We start from the raw sequence: 18,296 nt of genomic DNA, 5'->3' as shown, positions 1-18,296 counted from the left end.
AGATGTATTATTCTTGGACGCTTAGCCACATTTTTTACATGTTTATTTATGAATGAACGATAATAACTATACGCTCCGTCCGTTTATTGTACGTCCAGAAATACGCAATAAAAACTCCAGATAATTACAAGGCTAACAATCGAATGATGCAAAGTACCACAAAGTAACGAAGCCCTATAAAGCATGAATAAAGCTAGATGACGAGTTAAGAAGGGATAATGGTGTAACACCAAATAACTTGACCCAACTTGGGTCTGTGACGCAAATTGAGGAATTTAATCTGCAGTATAACACCGCTGCAAACATTCTTATCATACTTTATTTCACACTTTATTTCGATAAAGATAGTGCCTCTTTGATTGCAGTGAAAAAACATTATTTTAATCCCATAAATAGTCGGACACCGAGGAGTCTGGTCGACCCCTTTTGCATCGTTATGATATCAAAATAAAGTGATTGAGTGTGATGATTAAAAACATCTGCAGTGGAAAGTTAAAGTTCCTAATGAGGTAAAAGAATCCGATGGCTCTCATGATTTAGTGTTTGTTTATAGAACATATAGACGTCCTAAAACGCTCAAATAATCTTTGAACAGATCTTAAAATAATTGTTTCTGGAACCAGCAAATAAGAGAAACTGTAACGCAATGTTGATAAAAAAAGGAAACAGATTTTTGATGAATGTGAACTCCTTTAGTGGCCACACAGGACAGTAATTAACGACACCTGCTCAGGTTCCCATGATGAAGCCCGGGTGACAAATGAGAATAATGAACAGTTAAAAAGAAAAAGTTGAATTATGACGAGCTTGTCGTCGGGTTGCACCGTCTGCAGGTTTCACAGAACACCAGCGAAACCTCTCACTGATTAAACCCGTCTGTCAGAAATGTATCATGAATATATGCTGCGCGGCAAATTGGGTGGAGGAATGTGAGGTGTGAGCAGTTCTGTTGGAGCAATACGTTTTGTTTAAAACCCCACGAAAAAATTTTTCCAAATTGATACATAAAAGAAAAAACAAGCTCATTTTGGTAAAAATGTAATTGAAACAGCACACGACTACTTCTCGAACCACACCGGCTCACAAGACTGCAGTCACATGAAGCGGTCACATGATGAGGTGAGGTCATCGGGGTGAAAGTGAGGATATTAAAGTGTGTGTGTGTGTGTGTGTGACTCAATGATAATGAATGAAGCTGAGTGAAATGAGCAGTAAAATGAAAACGAGTTGACCTTGCACAAGTTGAAGCGCAGTCAGCAGGCCTTCTGCACGGCATCAGCACATAGTTTTAATAAAGACAACATCTCCTCAGTAACCAGGACAGGACGAAGCAATCAGTAAGCGTGATGAAAACCAGAGCGGCTTACTGGCAAGAAAATAAGGACGCTGGAGGGACACGATGCTGATGCTGCATTGGGACGGAAGGACTGAAGAAGGATGGTTGCAGTGCAGTGAGATGGCCTTTAGAGAGGGAAAGGAAATGAGCAGAGAAGAAGAGACGAGTATATGGCCGGATGAGGAGGGATGTGAACGGGGGTCAGAGCGGGCAGGACAGCAAAGGATGGATTCAGGATTCAGGAGGATGGAGAACCGGCGAGCGGATGTGGTGACAAGCTTCCTCGTCCCTCGGCTGCATCCCGACAGGAGTCACAACAACAAGAGCTGGAGAAAACACAAACAGTAGAGCTACAACAGGGCAGGAGTGCAAAAAAAACAACACCCCCCCTGGGGCCAGACAGCAGCTGGGATGCTCTGCTGCCCCCCCCCCCTTCTGGGGAAAGGACTGTCCCATTGGTGACTTTGGGAAGACGCAGCAGAAGGGGGGAGCATGCTGGGTAGTGCTCGTACCTGAGACCGTGCTGATTAGTTATGTAATGCTGAGCAATGGTCCAGGTTTTCTTGTGACACCCAGCAGCCTACGTAAAGTTACTGTGAGGTTTATTTTGTGTTGGTGTTGTTGGTCCCTGTGGACTAAAGCTGTGGTGTCTCTGAGCACCAGAGTCTCTTTAGAAAACCTCTCATGTTACTGCAGCAGGGTCTGACAGTCTGCCCCTCTCAGTCCTGGTTCTGGTTCTCCCGTTGCCTCCCTTCCCTCTAGCTGGTCCAGCAATACATCCTGGGTCTCCAGCAGTGTGGTGTCGGTGTTTGCTCCCAGAGAGGAGAAGCTCTGCTCCTGGAGGAGGAGGAGGAGGAGGAGGAGGAGGAGGAGGAGACGCTGCTGCTGCCGGGAGCTGAGCTCTCCTCCGACTGCAGGTCCAAGGCTGCAGGTGAAGCCGGATTTGGGTCTGTCCACGGTGGACCAATCTCTGCTGGAGGATGTGGGTCTGTCCACGGTGGACCGGTCTCTGCTGGAGGATCTGGGTCTGTCCACAGTGGACCAGGTCTCTGCTGGAGTCTGAGCGTTCTGGTGAACCTGCATGATTTCATCTGATTTCACCAGAATCCGACCCGATGACGAGCATTAAGAATAACTCTATAGAAATAGACCACCTTCTCTCTGATGGTCTCTTTACTGACGGAGGTCTTATAGAGGATCAGGACTACACTGAGACTGGTTCAGAACCAGTTAAAAGTTCCTCACAGTAAAGTAGACCTACTATTTATCAGAAAAGTAACCTGTTGGCTCCGTTTCAAGTTGCATCTGTTCTAGAGTAAAAACAAGTCACAACACATGAAGAAGTTCTGAAGGACTGTGAAAATACAAAGTACAAAACAGGAAATGAGTCAGCAGCTGCATTCCCAGTAGATGACTGATTGTAGTTGAGGGGCTCTGGAGTACAACAACACATGTTCACTTCTTCTCTTTCTCAATGCAGCTGGTGCTGGACGGGAGTCATTATCAGGACTAATCGATGAAAAACAAACCTGTTAGGAAAGGCTTCAAGGAAAGTACACAATCTTTCAATTAATTATTTTTTTGCTGCCAATCTACTCTACAGAGCCTGGAAGATGTCCACAGTACAAAATAAATACCCACAGTTGTGCATAACATGTTTGTTTTTTCATCCAATGAACGGAATTTGGAACGCAGAGGAGTGACGTGGGGACGCCGGATACAGCTCTGGTAGCGGCAGAGACCTGTCAATCACCGTGTAGCCCCGCCCTAAAGCATCCCCTGCTTTATGGTCTGTTTGACTCTAAATGGACCATCATTTACTAAATGAACATCATGCTGTATTGAAGAAGACTTGAAACTAGAGATTGAGACCATAAACTCATGTTTACAATGTTTACTGAGGTAATAAATCAAGAGAGAAGTAGAGTCATTTTCTCAAAGACTTCTATGCAACCAGAGGAGTCGCCCCCTGGTGGACACTAGAGAGAATGCAGCTTTAACACATGAAGCATCGGCTTCACTCGGTAGAACCGAAGGTTACCGCCTGGTACTAACATTATATAATAAAAATAAAAATAATCATAATATATAATTAAAAAAGAACATACAAAAATAAAGTTACTGGGCAAAAAACAAAAAGAGTCAGTTGTTACTGGGCGTTCCTGTTTTACGTGAACCAGTGAACCTGTCGCAGGTGCGTTCACGGCCGCAAGACGGCAGAGCACCAGAGAGGAAACGCTCTCCACTCCGGAAATGATTACGTAATAAATGTTCGCGTTCACGTGCCGAGTTCACGGCGTCATAGCGCCTCGAGCACAATCAGATTAAGGATCAAGCTGAACCGGGATCAGATTGTGGTGACTTCACTTCGAGGGTGCCAGTTCACACGAGGTGAGTAACAACTACAACAACAACAACACACTTGACTGGGCTCGCCACTTAGTTTGGCGCGCGTGCGTGTGTGCGCGCGGTTAGCGGTTGCGTCATTGTTTACGCGTCCACGTTGTCTGCTTCATTGATGTTTTATTGTCCTCATGGTTCTGATTTAATGATGGCGTCATTAACTCGTTGCAGGAGGCAGTATGTTGTATTTATTGTATTGTATATTTAATAGTGTGTGTGTATATATATATATATATATATATATATATATATATATATATATATATATGTGTGTGTGTGTATATTAAATATTGTATACATTAATAATCAGTTGAATGCACAGACTGCAGAGTGCCCGTCTGTGCTTGCAGCCTTTATGTTAACAGTCGTATGATATATCATCATATCTTCGTCCTCTCCATCTTTTAACTGAAGGTAACGCTGTAACATTTACCCGGGATGACATTTGAACTGACCTTTACTTTAGTACTTTTACCTGAGTCAAATTCAAGGATCATTTATTGTCATTATGCACCACAGGGATACACAACGCAATGCAGCTGTAACTTGTAGCCCATTTTCAACACAGCAAACAAAACATTCCTGTAGAGCATTTTTTTAATTTGCATCATGAGGAATGTAAACAGCATCAACAAGATATGCAGATAATATGTCCGACATCTTCACATTAAATATTCAACATGAGGAAAACATTGTCCATCAACTTTGACTGTTTGAGCACCAAGATGTAAACACAGAGTATTTAAAGTAACTGTACTTTTACTGTAGTACTCTTCCTACCCCTGTGCACACACACACACACACACACACACACACACACACACACACACACACACACACACACACACACGCAGCATCCCATAAGGCATTGTTGTTCTCTATTACTCAAACGTCAGATTTAACCAGAAATGAGAGCACGGGCCCTTTTTAATGCACGACGTCAGCACATGTATCGTATAGAGAGACACACACACAAAGCTGAAAATTGTGCTAAGCTAAAGGGCATGTCTCTTCTCTGGTCGTTTCTCGGTGCTGAGGCTGCGTGTAGAGGAGGCGCACACACACACACACGCACACACACACACACACATATGAGAGCACAGAGGAAGCGTGGATAAAGAGTACAACACCATTCTGAGCCACTGAAAGCCACAACTTTAGTTATTCAGCTATTTGCTGATGCAGATTCCAGTTTAAGACACAAGCGGCTCGCAAACGGCGTGTGGATGAATTAATAATGTGTGTGTGTGTGTGTGTGTGTGTGCGTGTCTGCGTGCGCTGTGTACACACACCCCGAGACGGCTCTCGAGGTCTGAAGAGCTGCCCTGTGTGTGTGTGTGTGTGTGTGTGTGTGTGTGTCTGACAGCCAAGTGACACAGGAGTTAGCATACCAAAGCCTTGTGTTTCCCAGACTCCATTAAGATGTGGCTACTCCAGCCGGGGCTCTGTTTCTCTGCCAAGCCTCTCTCTCACACACACACACACACACACACACACACACGCTCACACTCACACACACTGCAACTACTGTTAGCCAGCACAGGGGGAGGAGATCAGGGGCATTTTCAGTGAGGATGAACGGAGGTGCACATTTTTTAAATAAATGCAGCAAATTGCATGATTTGCTTCAGAAAAAACACGAGTGTGGGAAGTGACGCACACGTTTCTGTGGGATTACATTTAAACTGTAGATATCCCGTTTTTTCCTGAGTGCATAATTAAATGATCAGCTGTCACTTCTGTTAACCAGCGGAGATGCAGAGTTAATGTGCTAAACGCCACGGGGGGCTCCAGAGCTGCTCTCATTTAAAAAACGAATGGGAAGTGACCTCTCGTCAAAGCGCCTCATTCTGCTCTCTTGTTTTTTGTTTTTTGTTTTTCTTCTTCTTCTTCTTCTTCTGGGTGACGGGCCGGACAAAAGAAACAAGCATCTTCTTTGTCTCGGGCTCCGGATGCAAACTGAGTGATATGAGTGGAAAGAGGGAACTATTAAAAGAACTGCACTATGAAGAGAGAGAGCGAGAGAGAGAGAGAGAGAGAGAGAGAGAGAGAGAGAGAGAGAAGGCTGATCCTGAGATGCTGGGGTTTTGTTGGTGGGTGTGAGGCGACACAGGCCTGGTGTCCGGAGCCAAAAAACAGACAATAATCCAAAGTGTGGGGGCGAGAGTGTTTAGAAGAGGGGGCGAGAGGCTGTGGAGCCCGTCGGTCTTCAGACTACAAGGAGACTAAAATAAGGAAAGATATTTTTAGAAGGCTCTCTTCTGTCTTTGTAATGAGAGTAATATCCTTTATCTTTGGCAGAATATCTTCAATGAACTGTCTCCCGGTTTTACCTGCCGCCTCTTTAAAGGCCACGCACAGTGTAAGCTCGCTCTCCAACCGGGGGTCAGTCTGTGTCCTTTTTGTTTAGGTAATGAAGTGTGAACTGAATTGAATTGCTTTATGGTCTGTTTGACTCTAAATGGACCATCATGTACTAAATGAACATCATGCTGTATTGAAGAAGACTTGAAACTAGAGATTGAGACCATAAACTCATGTTTACAATGTTTACTGAGGTAATAAATCAAGAGAGAAGTAGAGTCATTTTCTCATAGACTTCTATGCAACCAGAGGAGTCGCCCCCTGGTGGACATTAGGGAGAATGCAGCTTTAACACATGAATCTTTGACTTCACTCTGCAGAAACGGAGGTTGCCGTCTTGCTGGAACCCGTTCGGCACGACGTGATTGGTTGATGCCTTTATTCGTGGTGTGAAAGCGCAGAAAAGTTTGCTGCGTAATATTTTCGTTCTGTATGAAAATAATCACAAAATATATTGACGTAGGACTCAACCGGCCCCGGTGTGTTCATGCTTTTATTCTGAGTATTTCAAACACACTGAGGAGACGGACCTGAACACAGAAATAAAACCAGGCAGGGACCGGGGTACTGTATCTTTACAAGTTTCATTTTATTGGTGTACTTTGACAATAACAATGATGGTATAAAAGAAAAATCTCCATCATACAAATTTCAATAATCAAAAGATAATATGCCGATACACAAACAGATCCACATAAGGCTGACATCAAGTTTCGACAAGTGGCTTCAAATGGCTTCAATTCAAGGAGAACCGCTCTCCTTACAATCAGAGAAGATATATATATATATTTTAAATTTAGCAATCTGTATCCTTTTTTCTTTTTTTTTTGTAAATAGTTAGCTTTCATACAAAAAGAATGAATCTGTGGATTTCTTTTCGAGTGGACTTCGTCGCTGGTTTGGGTGCCTCGGTTTCCTTGTGTGGTGTTTTTTTGGCTGACGGTGCTTCACTCTGACCGACGCGTTTACCCCCCCAAACGAGGACGCTGACGTCCCCTCTACGCCGTGTTACTACGTAACGGGACACACTGTGAGGGGAATCTGGAGTTCATGGGGGAAGGATATTCTTCATTTTTTTTTTTAAAAGAGGAGCCGTGACAGGAAGCGGTGATGTAAAAACATTGATGTCGCTGCGTAAGCTTCACTAGCACTTAAATGGCACCAGATAAACCTCCAGCCAGACCCCCCCCCCCCCTCCCCCCAAAGCCTTGTTCTTTATGCTAGCATCAGTAGTGATTTAAGACCTTTATAGAATTTCTAAAATACTACACACAACAATATTTACAATGATCATTTTTCTTGATATGCACTTTTTTTTTTTTTTTTTTCAATTTAAATATTTTTTGCTTATAAAACAAACAACAAAAAAACAACTTGAGTGAAAAAACATTGCAATAAATTAAGAAGCTTTAAGGCTGCCAGTCTTGTCAGACGCCCAAAGAATGGTGGTCTTCATTTAGACTGGTACACAATGGATCAGAGAAGCCTCTGTAGTGAGCAGCGGGCTTGGTCTGTATCTGGGACCATGTATGTTTTTATACATATACATATATATATATATATATATATATATATGTATATGTCTTTACATACATTGTCCCAGACCAAGATGGACACGACCAGCCAGAATGCTCTCATCACAAACTGAAAACAAATCATTTCCTGTTTCAGATGAAGACCGGAGCGGGAGCGCTCTGACTGATCCGAGCTGTACGTGAGTCAAAGCGTCTCGTGGTCTTGTGGTGCGATCGGCTCGTGAAGCTGCTCGTTCTACGGAGTATTGAGCCTAATACTGACTCTGAGTAGAGGTCGGATTCTTCACCTCGAAAAAAAATAAATAAAAATAAAAACCATTTGGCTTTTTTTTTGCTATATGTCCATCTAGCTTTTAATTTAAAGCAATGATATAAAATAAAAGAGAACATGTGAGCGTCTAAAGAACCTGCGAGTTGTTCACAACCGGATTACTTTAAATCATTTTCATATCAGTGCTGGGAGACAAAAAGAAAAACACACCTCAAAATCTAGATGGAGGAGCTTTTTTGTTTTTTAAAAAGCCATTTCACTCAAACACACGAGGGAAAAGAAAACTTAACTCAAAAGCTGCTACCGGGCGTGGCTTCCACTGGGCCCCCCCGAGTGATCGGGGAGGCGGTAAACACGGCGATGAACCAGAGCCGGAAATACACAAATTAGCTTTTCATCCCCCGGCCGGCAGGATGAACAGGCAGCGGGTTAGGAGGGGATGCTCGTGCCCCGTCGACGCCGGCCCTGTCATGATGTTGGAACCGGCTCCACTGAGACGGAGCTCTGGAAAGGTCAGCACCATTGATTATCAATTAGTAGAACGGAGGAGCCCAGTGGAACGCCGGCGACCGATAGCATTTCTCTGATTCTGTCTCGCTCTTCCTGTGGTTGTCACACAAAATGGCCTCCTCCAACGCCGTCTTGTTTCAGCAGATTAACACACGCACACACACACACACGCACACACACACACACACACACACACACGCACACACACTACGGGGTCCAGTTCCATTTCAATCGCAGCTCAACTCGTCTCCGAAAAGAGAGGGGGAAAAAAAACCTCTGCGTCTCAAGTGAAATGGAACGTGTCCCCCGTTTACACAGACCTGAACCTCACAATCCCACATAAAACACACACAACTACAAGTTTCAGTGCATCTAACGCAGTCCGCCGTCTGTCACCCACTACATCATCACAGGAACCGCAAAAAACAAGTGAATCCATTAAAAAGATCAAATAAATAAAACGAGGTCCAGCCTCTTTACTTCTTATTTCATTTCCCCATTTCCCCCGAAAAGATACATCTTAAGAAATGCATACAAGGCGATTTGTGTGAAATGAAAGTAGCTGCGATGACCAGAGGACAGTCTGCTTGTTTTTCTGTTAGAAAAGAAAAGGAACTACGTTTACAGTATTGGGATATTTCACTCAAAGTCAACACTGTCGATCACACAGAGAGGGGACATCTTTAACAACTGCTCGAGTGCTGTTAGTCTGTGTCGCTACACAGTGTCGGGCCGCAAACTCTGCTCTTGAGGTTTGATTTATTCAATTATTTTACGCAAAAACAAACTCACCGGCCAGATGCTAACAGCGCTATCGGTGGTTTATGGTGTAAAATAAGCCTTCGCGTCCGCTTTGTCCCCGACCCCACGTCGAGATAAAGAAGTGTCAGTTTGATAAGATCAAATGAAATGAAGGCAGCTTTCTATTGGCTGTTGAAGAGATACAGTTCTCACAGCACCCGCAGTGGAGGAGGGCCGGCTAACGGTGTTACAAACAACAAAAATAACAAAGCAAAAGCTTCTGTAAACACAAGTGACAGCAGTCAAGTATTCTCTCCCTCCAACGCTCTCCAAAGGAAAAATCAAGGTGATGAAACATCGAGGACGTGGGATCTAAAAATCAAACCGTCAGTCTCTTCCTGGCCTGGACCTGCACGCGGGTCTGAAGTCGAGTCGGTCACAGTTGCAGGGCTGAAGCCTCCTGGAGGAAACCCCCGAAGACCTCACACTGACAACAGGCCTTTTGCATAGCTCTCCCTCACTGATGCACACACACACACACACACACACACACAGACACATACACAGACACACACACACTAAAGAGGGCGCCGCGTTTGCTTAGGCAAAGGTGTGTCGATTGTGAAGTTTGCATACGCTGTCGCTCCTTTTCTTTTCTCTGTCGTCCAATAAGGGCATGCTAGCACCCGCGCTATTGCATCTGTATAGTGAGGAAGTCGGGCCTAAGTTCTGCCGTCTTGAGATTACAGCTTATTGCTAACAGGATGAGCGTCGGCTCTCCCAACACACAGCCAGAACATCCGATGCAACTACGCAAACACAGACATCACAGTCGTCGTTTCAATGGTACGTTCACAGGACAAAACATAGTCGGTGAAGAGGTGATGAAGGTATTATGTTCTCTGAAGTTGGGATTTCACAGACGGTACACGTGACTGAAAACACTCACTCTTTATATCACTTCTTCTTCCTCGTCTTCACTTGTAGATTTTGGGTAAACCTTCTGCAGAACCAGCTGCGAGAGTCCACTCGGCTAAACGTCGCGTCGTGTGTGTGCATGCAAATGTTTTCACATGCTTCCACTGCATTTATGAAAAATAAGAAGTGCAAGAGCAAAGCTAAAAAAAATCAGAGCCTCTGGGACCAGGTCAGCACATGTGAGTCAAACTAGTGTGTGTGCGTGTGTTGAATGTGTGTGTGTGTGTGTGTGTGTGTGTGTGTGTGTGTGTGTGTGTGTGTGTGTGGGGCTGAGCTCATCTTTGACTGGATAAGAGAATGAATGAATGGATGCTGAAGGCCAAAATGGTGCAAAAGGCATGTGGAGACTGAAGACTAGATACGCCCAGATGAGAGGAGTGATGGACCGTGTGGCACGAGCACGTGCAGCATTTATCCTTAATTTCTTATGATTTATCCAACGTACTTATTTGAGTCTCCTTTTTTTTTTCTTTTTTTTTTCTTGTTGTTGTTGCATACAAACAAAAGAAACGAAGCAAAGAATCGATCAACTAAAAAGTCCTACGCAGTGCTGCAACTGGTGAGCTATGGCTGACGTCCCGGAGGACTTTGATTCCCAGGGGTTCTGCAGTCCAGCTGTTCCGCCGTCAGTAGTCGGCCACGGGCGCGAGCTCTCTGCTCAGGCGGACCGTGATGTTGGTGTAGAGAGGCCTCCTGGACACGAGGGGGGAGTAGTTCAGGTTGTTGAGCCCGTCCACTTTCTGCCTCTCCTTGGAGTGGCGCAGCAGACTATACCTGCAGGAACAAACCGACCAATCAGACGGGAGAAGAGGAGAACACAAGTGCAATACAAAGCACGTTCAATGTTGTGGTGAGAGACGATCGACGTGTCCTCGTACAACGGTTCGTTTGATCTCCTGCAGAAAGCTACTCTTCATTTTTCGTGCGTTTTTTCTACGAAAGCCTGCAACACGGGTCAATTTCCGCTCGTTACATGGACACGGATATAAACTTCCATCTTCACAGGAAACTTAGTTTTAGGCAACAAAACTACTTATGTTTAGGAAAAGATTGTGAAATACTGAGTTAGGTTTAATTAAAGATTGTCGTTACTGAAGTAATACAAGTTACATGACAACGTATCAACGCTGACGTCGTCTGGCTCAAAGATCGCTGTTTGTTGGACCCCCCCACCTCGTGTGTGTGCTTTTGTGTGTACGAAAGGATTACGGTGCACTGCATTACTTTTCGTAGGTATTGCTACGAATGCTGCAGAAGACCAGCCTGTAGGATACACTGACGGGCCTGCTGCAATGATATTAACATGCGCCACAGGTTTCATCAGCGTTACTAGACGACTGTCTGACGTAGATGAGTCATCGTCTGTAGTTCAAACAGAAAGTGTTTTTTTTCCCCGGGAACTGATCCCTGCAGCGTTGTTGGCATGAATACACAAGATTAATCAGGATCATTTCATAAAAAGATTTCCAAAGGCGAAAGTATGTGTAGCACTTGTTAACAAATGTAGTTCCCTTGGGCTGTTTTAAAGTAACGCTGAGTGAGCGCAGAGAAAGCGCCTGATTGGAACTCAGCCCCGAAGCAAACAAGCAAATCACATGCAAAGTCTTTAAAAGAGGAGAAATTCTCTCAAAGTCACTGCTCTGGCTTTTCATGTGACTGGCTCCACACCACATGAGCCCTAAGCCCCATTCAAGTGATCAGCTTCCACTTTAACCAAACTCTGTGTGTGTGTGTGTGTGTGTGTGTGTGTGTGTGTGTGTGTGTGTGTGTGTGTGTGTGTGTGTGTGTGTGTGTGTGTGTGTGTGTGTGTGTGTGTGTGTGTGTGTGTGTGTGTGTGTGTGCGCGCGCATAGACACTAACCTTCCTAGGAACTGGACTTCCCCGCGATGGTGATGATGAATTGACATGTAGCGTCCCTGCTCTCCGTGTGGTCTACTTACTGTGTAGTTGGCGAACCGCACCCTGCACAGACGTATTAGATGCTCATTAATCCGTAGTGTACACAGGCAGGCAGAACAAGCACTGCAGTGATGATATGTCACTGTTGTATTGTTGACAATGTGGGTCACATGATGTGGACGTATACAGACACACACAGATGATTTCATATAGGAGCTAGAATAACCACCTCGCGGCTGTATGCCTCCGTCAACCAGTCATGTTGCACCAAAATGTCATCATTCCATCATTTTATCTGTCACATTTGGGCCATATGGTCATAATTAGCATATCATGTCTTGAGTTATGGCCAAAGATGTTTGACCACTTGTCACTTGAGGAGGAGTGACGTAGAGACGCCGTATACGGCTCTGGTAGAAACCTGTCAATCACCGTGTAGCCCCGCCCAAAAGCATCCCCTGCTTTATGGTCTGTTTGACTCTAAACGGACCATAATGTACTAAATGAACATCATGCTGTATTGAAGAAGACTTGAAACTAGAGATTGAGACCATAAACTCATGTTTACAATGTTTACTGAGGTAATAAATCAAGAGAGAAGTAGAGTCATTTTCTCATAGACTTCTATACAACCAGAGGAGTCGCCCCCTGGTGGACATTAGAGAGAATGCAGGTTTAAGACACTTCCACATTCGCTTCACTCATAAGAAAACCGCCTGGTTCAACCTTGAACGTTTGTGCCAGATTTGAAGAAATTCCCTCGAGGTGTTTCTGAGATATCGCATTAACAGGAATGGACCAAACGGACAACCTAAAAACATAATGGCTGCCGGCGGCACGGAGGCATAACAATCGGCCATAATTGATGGTTGATACTGAGCGCTGATTGTGAACAGCTGCCTGTGAGCTGTGTGTGTGTGTGTGGGGGGGACACGACAACATTGCTGTGTGGCAAAGGCAAATAGAGGAAACTAACAACACAAAAACTAATACAAAAGCCGGCTATTTGCCAAGTGATCTCTTAATAAGCATGCCTAATGTCAACGATACCGAGCTTTCTCTCTCTCTCTTGTGTGTGTGTGTGTGTGTGTGTTTCTGTGTGTATAGATATGTGTGTGTGTGTGTGGGTGTGTGTGTACGTTCCCCCTCACCTGTTCCAGAGGTCATCGTCCTCTCCTCCCCAGCCCCAGAATGCATTAGGAAATCCATTAATCTTTTTGAACTGCTTCACCGTCAGGCCACTGACACCGCCGAAGAACTCATTATACGGAAGCCTTGGAGGGACAATTACACGTATTAAACCCGTATCAAGTAAGGGAATACGTTCACTGTATGAGCCCAAAGGAAAAGGAATTAAGGACTCACATGTAGGAATACTTGTCGAGTTTAACCGCAAAGTGCCGGGGCATGTCCGTGCAGCCGTAGTAGTTCCTGTCGTTCTCCATGAGGTGGTCCACATCGTGGAAGACCAGACAGTCCCAGTCCAGGTCCTTCATAGCCTCCTTGTAGCCCACGTTGAACAACATGGCTCGGTTGAATGGCTCTGTGCCCCCCTTTTTTTTTAAAGGAAGAAAAAAAAAGACTATTTTTGTAGGTTGTTATGCAAAAGCTTTTGTTCAGCCAGACTCACTTCCTGCTATTGTTTGTACTTTACTCAGACGAGTCTGTCTGTGAAAAGGTGTGTGCATCATACCTGCTCTATGAAATAAAAGGCAAACTGGAGTCTCTGTCTTTTCAGCACCGGCACCAGGTGTCTCAGGAGAATGGGCAGGTGTTCGTGTCGGTTCCTGAACGGGACTAGGATTGCCACCTGAGGGACACAAGTTGGATAGATTACAATAGATTTAAAAGGACACGCAGAGCAACAAAGTAAACCGTACTATTTGCACAAAGTGAATGTTTGTGGGAGTCGGGTGAAACTGTGGGTGAACAAAAGAAAACCAAAACCCAATTACCACAAAGACTCATGACAAAAAGAGTGGCTGGTTATTGAAATCTCATTTCCACAGTGAGATCTGCATCAATCGACATTTAGTTGTTTATTTCCCCCATAGAATGGCAGCTATGACGGTGCTTGTTTTTTAAAGTTCCTTTTGAAGCTCAATAAAAAGCGAAGTGTCACAGGAAGACAACAAAAAGCAAGGGGGATTGGAAAAGAACGGGTGGCTATGAGGGAAACTCTTAAAGGTGGATGAGCGAGAGACGTCTGGCTAATGAGAGAGAGAGAGAGAGAGAGAGATGGAGATTCGGTTTGTCAGAACATTCACAGGCCCTCGGGGCAAATGAATGTGAGACAGATGCACAGATGGCAGGCAACATTGCTCTGTTGTACAAAAAAGAAAAAAAGAGCACATAGTAGAGGAGGCTGGTTCAGGAGTGAAACCGTACTGCAAAGTATAGAGACTCATGTTTCACATGCTGCTTGTGCTTTTGCATTTGAATGTCAAGCAGAACAACCGCATCCATCCTTGTTTCGACCATTGCGCCACATCAGTAAGTGGTGAACTGTTATGACTAAACTGTTGTTGGGGAAAATCTAAATGACTAATTATAATGTGTGCTTACAAAGTCTGGTGTTCTTATGTGTCCTCGTGTGAACTACATCTGACATTAAGCGCCACAGCTATTCAGTCGATCCAAAAGAACACTCAGCACAGCTTGTAATGGTAAATAAAATTGTAGACTGTTTTTTTGTTGTTGATGAGAACACGCTGTCGAACTCGCTGCTTAAATAAAGTCCCGTAAGTGTTCGGTTGAGGTCAGTGACCCCTCATGCCCTGCATGGGAGCATCTGCATTACGTTCAGTCGTGTGTTTAAAGACACCGCTTCTGTCAGTAAACATGTTAGACATGGACATATTTTGTGGTGTAGTGGTGTAGTGGTGTGGGGGGGGCTTGTTTTTTTTGTAATGGCTAAAGAAAGTACAAGTTTCTCTCACAGTCACAAAGTTAACAACAACAGGACCATGCTAGCCGACCCCTACGCTGGTCAGCTAGCTTGTCCATCTCCAGCTAGCTAGTCTCCGGAGCTCATGGCTGCGAGGAGTGAGGCGGAGGGTTGGTTGGCCACCAACATGCTGTGTTGTCACAGTGTGTGGATCATTTTCTGTTGCTAGTGTTGCATGAAAGCATGGTGGAATTAGCAAGCTAGCTAAGTAGCTAGCTGTCCGCTAGTTATCTTGGTAATTCCACCATGCTTTCATGCTGCACTGGTTACAAAAATGAGCCCAACACTCATCCCTCTAGACGTTTAGCCTATTCTTGTTTGGCCTTCAGCTATCAAGGTGACATAATCATGACGTCGGCTGTAAAAAGGGTCTATTTATTGGACAGTGGTTTTAAGTAAACGGTCCTCTTTTGTCACATCCACACTCACCTTCCAGCGAGGTAAACAGTCTTTGGGTTTCCAGTAGCCTCCTGGGGTCCTGTGAGGGTCTTCCTCCAGCAAGGATCTCTCCACCTCCTCCAAAGACACCTCACTCATGTTCACCTTTAACCTGCCCTCTGTGTGTGTGTGTGTGTGTGTGTGTGTGTGTGTGTGTGTGGAGGAGGAGGGGCAAAAACAACAACACATTAAAGCCTGTAATAGTTGAGCAATCTCAAAGTATACATCTTCTTTTTAAATTTGCATGCATCGTCAATCTGTCTGTTTCACGACTCTATTATTAGAACATATGTACAGAAGTTTACTTAACGGAATGTTTGACGAGGCCAGAAAGACCTGAAGAGCGGCTGCTTTTACGCCAGAACGGTTCAACGAAAGGTCACCGAGTGACGTTTGTTCTCATTTGGAGCATTGAATCAAACTGTACTTACTCATGGAGAGCAGCCGCTCAGGGCACACCTGAGAGGGGAGGAAGGTGAAGCCCTCGGGCAGGTATGTGGTGGGAGGAGCATCGCTCTCGCTCACGTTGAACTCGTAGGCATAATCTGGAATCACACACACACACCAGTGTCAACATCACTTTCAGCTATATGTGCCATAGGCCTGTCTTAATACTCACGTAATCGACTTATGCACATTTTTTAATTGGTTGTTTGGTTTTATTTCTTTAGGATATTTAGGATATATCCAGATCCACCTCAGCGTATAAGTGCGTACGTCTTTACCTGTGCTGTTGCTGCTGTAGGCTCCTCTCACCACCTGCTCAATAACCTGAGCCCCGATGTTCTTGACGTTCTCTCTGATCTGGATCCCTCTGGCCTGGACCATGAACACATACTCATTCACTGTGGACAGACGGGGAAAAGGACAAGAGAGTGAAGACCTATTGTTTGCTTTTCTTGCACACACTGTAATAGTCACAATGGTGTTTATCCAGCAGATTAGCGATGTCAGTAAAAATAAAGAGCAACACTTTAAAACACCTCCTCAGTGGAGCTGGGTGACGATGCCAGTACCCTGAAAGTTAGACAGATACCAATAGAGTAATTGATTAGATACCCCTCGTGTGTGTGTGTGTGTGTGTGTGTATCCCAAATCCCCGCCGCACTGAACACTGCTCATCCAGCGGTAACACTGCTGTCTGCGCTGTTAGCACCGTTAGCTTCTAGCCGCCAGCTCAGACATCCCTGTGTTCAGCAGCCAATCCCGGGTTGTAGCTGCTGCAGTATTTGGCCAATCACACGTTGCATTAAATCAAAGAAAGTTTGTTATTATTCTAGATCTGGAAACTAAAAGGATCAACAGCAGGTTTCTGTTTGACGTGTAGTTACACCAGCAGCAATACAAACAAACTATTTCAAAGAGGTTGTTGTATTGACTCATAACCAGCCCCGTCCTCTCATTCCTCCTCTGTGTGGAGAAACAATGTAGAACACTAATGTTCGCTCTTCCACCTGATCCGGCCCAAACTGATTATCTGCCGTGGCGACTTAATGAGGGGATTTACCTCCCGCACATCAAAGGGGGTTTCATTCCTAAGAAGCCAACTATTAGAATGTTAATCTGTCACGACGGGGAGGAGGGGAGGGAGGGAGGGAGGGAAGAATACAACTTCTTTAAGAAGGAGAAACTATTATGCTGTGTATCAGTCATTATCTACTGCGCTGTGAGTCATGCGTTGTAATTTTGCGATGCATTTGTTAGTCAAACAAAAGAGCACAAACAGGGTGTGTGAGTGCAAAGGGGAGGCACCAAGAAAAACACCCACCACACTGACCACAACACCCGTCATAAGAGGGCGCCATGTTGCACATCTCGAGCAACGACCAGCATCATGATCCTCCTCCAATTGGGCGCGAGACCCCTCACTACATCCTCGTATCATGTCGGAAACCACTTGTTGAGTGGATTTGCATGATGGCTGCTGTTGGGAAACTTCACCACTGAAGCCTAGCGGTAGTTGGCGGTGTGGGTTGACCTAAATAACACCAAACTGGAGCAATAAAGTAGAACAAGAAGAGGGGATGTGGTCTAACTGTCACCTGAACCCACCAGCTCACCGTGCAAGCCACGCATGTGCGCTTGCACGAGGATCTGTAGTAAATTTAGCAGAACCACCGACTCACACAAGTTTCTGAGGAGAAGAGCTCTTCCGGGATAATTGACGACTACTCCTGTTTCTTTATTTTGGATGCCAGCACAACGCAGGCCAAATTGACGGATCTCCGCCTGAGTGAATCTCTTATCCGACTGCATCACCTCTCACTATTAATCCAATCAGCATTCATCTTAAAGCAATCCCAATATGATCCACATCCTGTGAGCGCTGCAGCAATACTGCTGAGCTAGAAACCCCGGGAATGTGATTTGTCATTAGTAATCGTATTACAGTTTCCATCACATTCATCTTGTTTTATACAAGCTGCCTGGCTTTGCCGGCTACGGACTAGCGGCTAAGCGGTAGCTGGAGTCAATGTTCTCATTTTACCTCTGCAACAAATATTACAGTGAAGCAAATCTGAGAAAGGGATAATAATAACAATAATAGAAAAAGAAACACCGACTAGATCCTGTTCAGTCTCGCTGTAACACATGCAGAGTGCATCATCACACACTCACACACGCCCCTCTGAGGCACCATATGATGGAAAAAAGAAATGCTAAGAGGCTTCTGGAGTTTGATCCAGTCCTGCAGGCACCGACATATTCCGACATGTCGGCATCTCATCCTCGTGCCTGCCAAACATATGGCGAAATATTATCTATGCGCGTCTTTTTAACAGGACAAAACGGGACATGGACACGTGCACGCACACTCTGAACCGCTTCCAGCCTGCAGAGGAAAGTAAACCAGAGTAGTCGGATCCGTCTCAT

General features: G+C 44.9%; 1 protein-coding gene across 1 annotated transcript in view; it reads right to left on the bottom strand.

Annotated features, from left to right (window-relative positions):
• Positions 1-6,674: 6,674 nt before the first annotated feature.
• The window catches only part of b4galt5 (UDP-Gal:betaGlcNAc beta 1,4- galactosyltransferase, polypeptide 5), a 31,728-nt gene continuing 20,106 nt past the window's right edge, over positions 6,675-18,296 (bottom strand). The window contains exons 2-9 of the mRNA XM_079171382.1: positions 16,148-16,267; positions 15,854-15,967; positions 15,414-15,541; positions 13,731-13,847; positions 13,403-13,590; positions 13,189-13,311; positions 11,999-12,100; positions 6,675-10,912 (exon numbers count right to left, since the gene is read on the bottom strand). Coding sequence (XP_079027508.1) covers positions 10,765-10,912; positions 11,999-12,100; positions 13,189-13,311; positions 13,403-13,590; positions 13,731-13,847; positions 15,414-15,541; positions 15,854-15,967; positions 16,148-16,267 — 1,040 coding nt within the window. The 3' untranslated portion in view covers positions 6,675-10,764. The remainder of the gene's footprint in view (positions 10,913-11,998; positions 12,101-13,188; positions 13,312-13,402; positions 13,591-13,730; positions 13,848-15,413; positions 15,542-15,853; positions 15,968-16,147; positions 16,268-18,296) is intronic.

Source organism: Pholis gunnellus (assembly GCF_910591455.1).
Source record: "Pholis gunnellus genome assembly, chromosome: 2".
Lineage (NCBI taxonomy): Eukaryota > Metazoa > Chordata > Actinopteri > Perciformes > Pholidae > Pholis > Pholis gunnellus.
The sequence above is the reverse complement of the archived record's forward strand: the minus strand, read 5'-3'. Positions and strand labels throughout refer to the sequence as shown.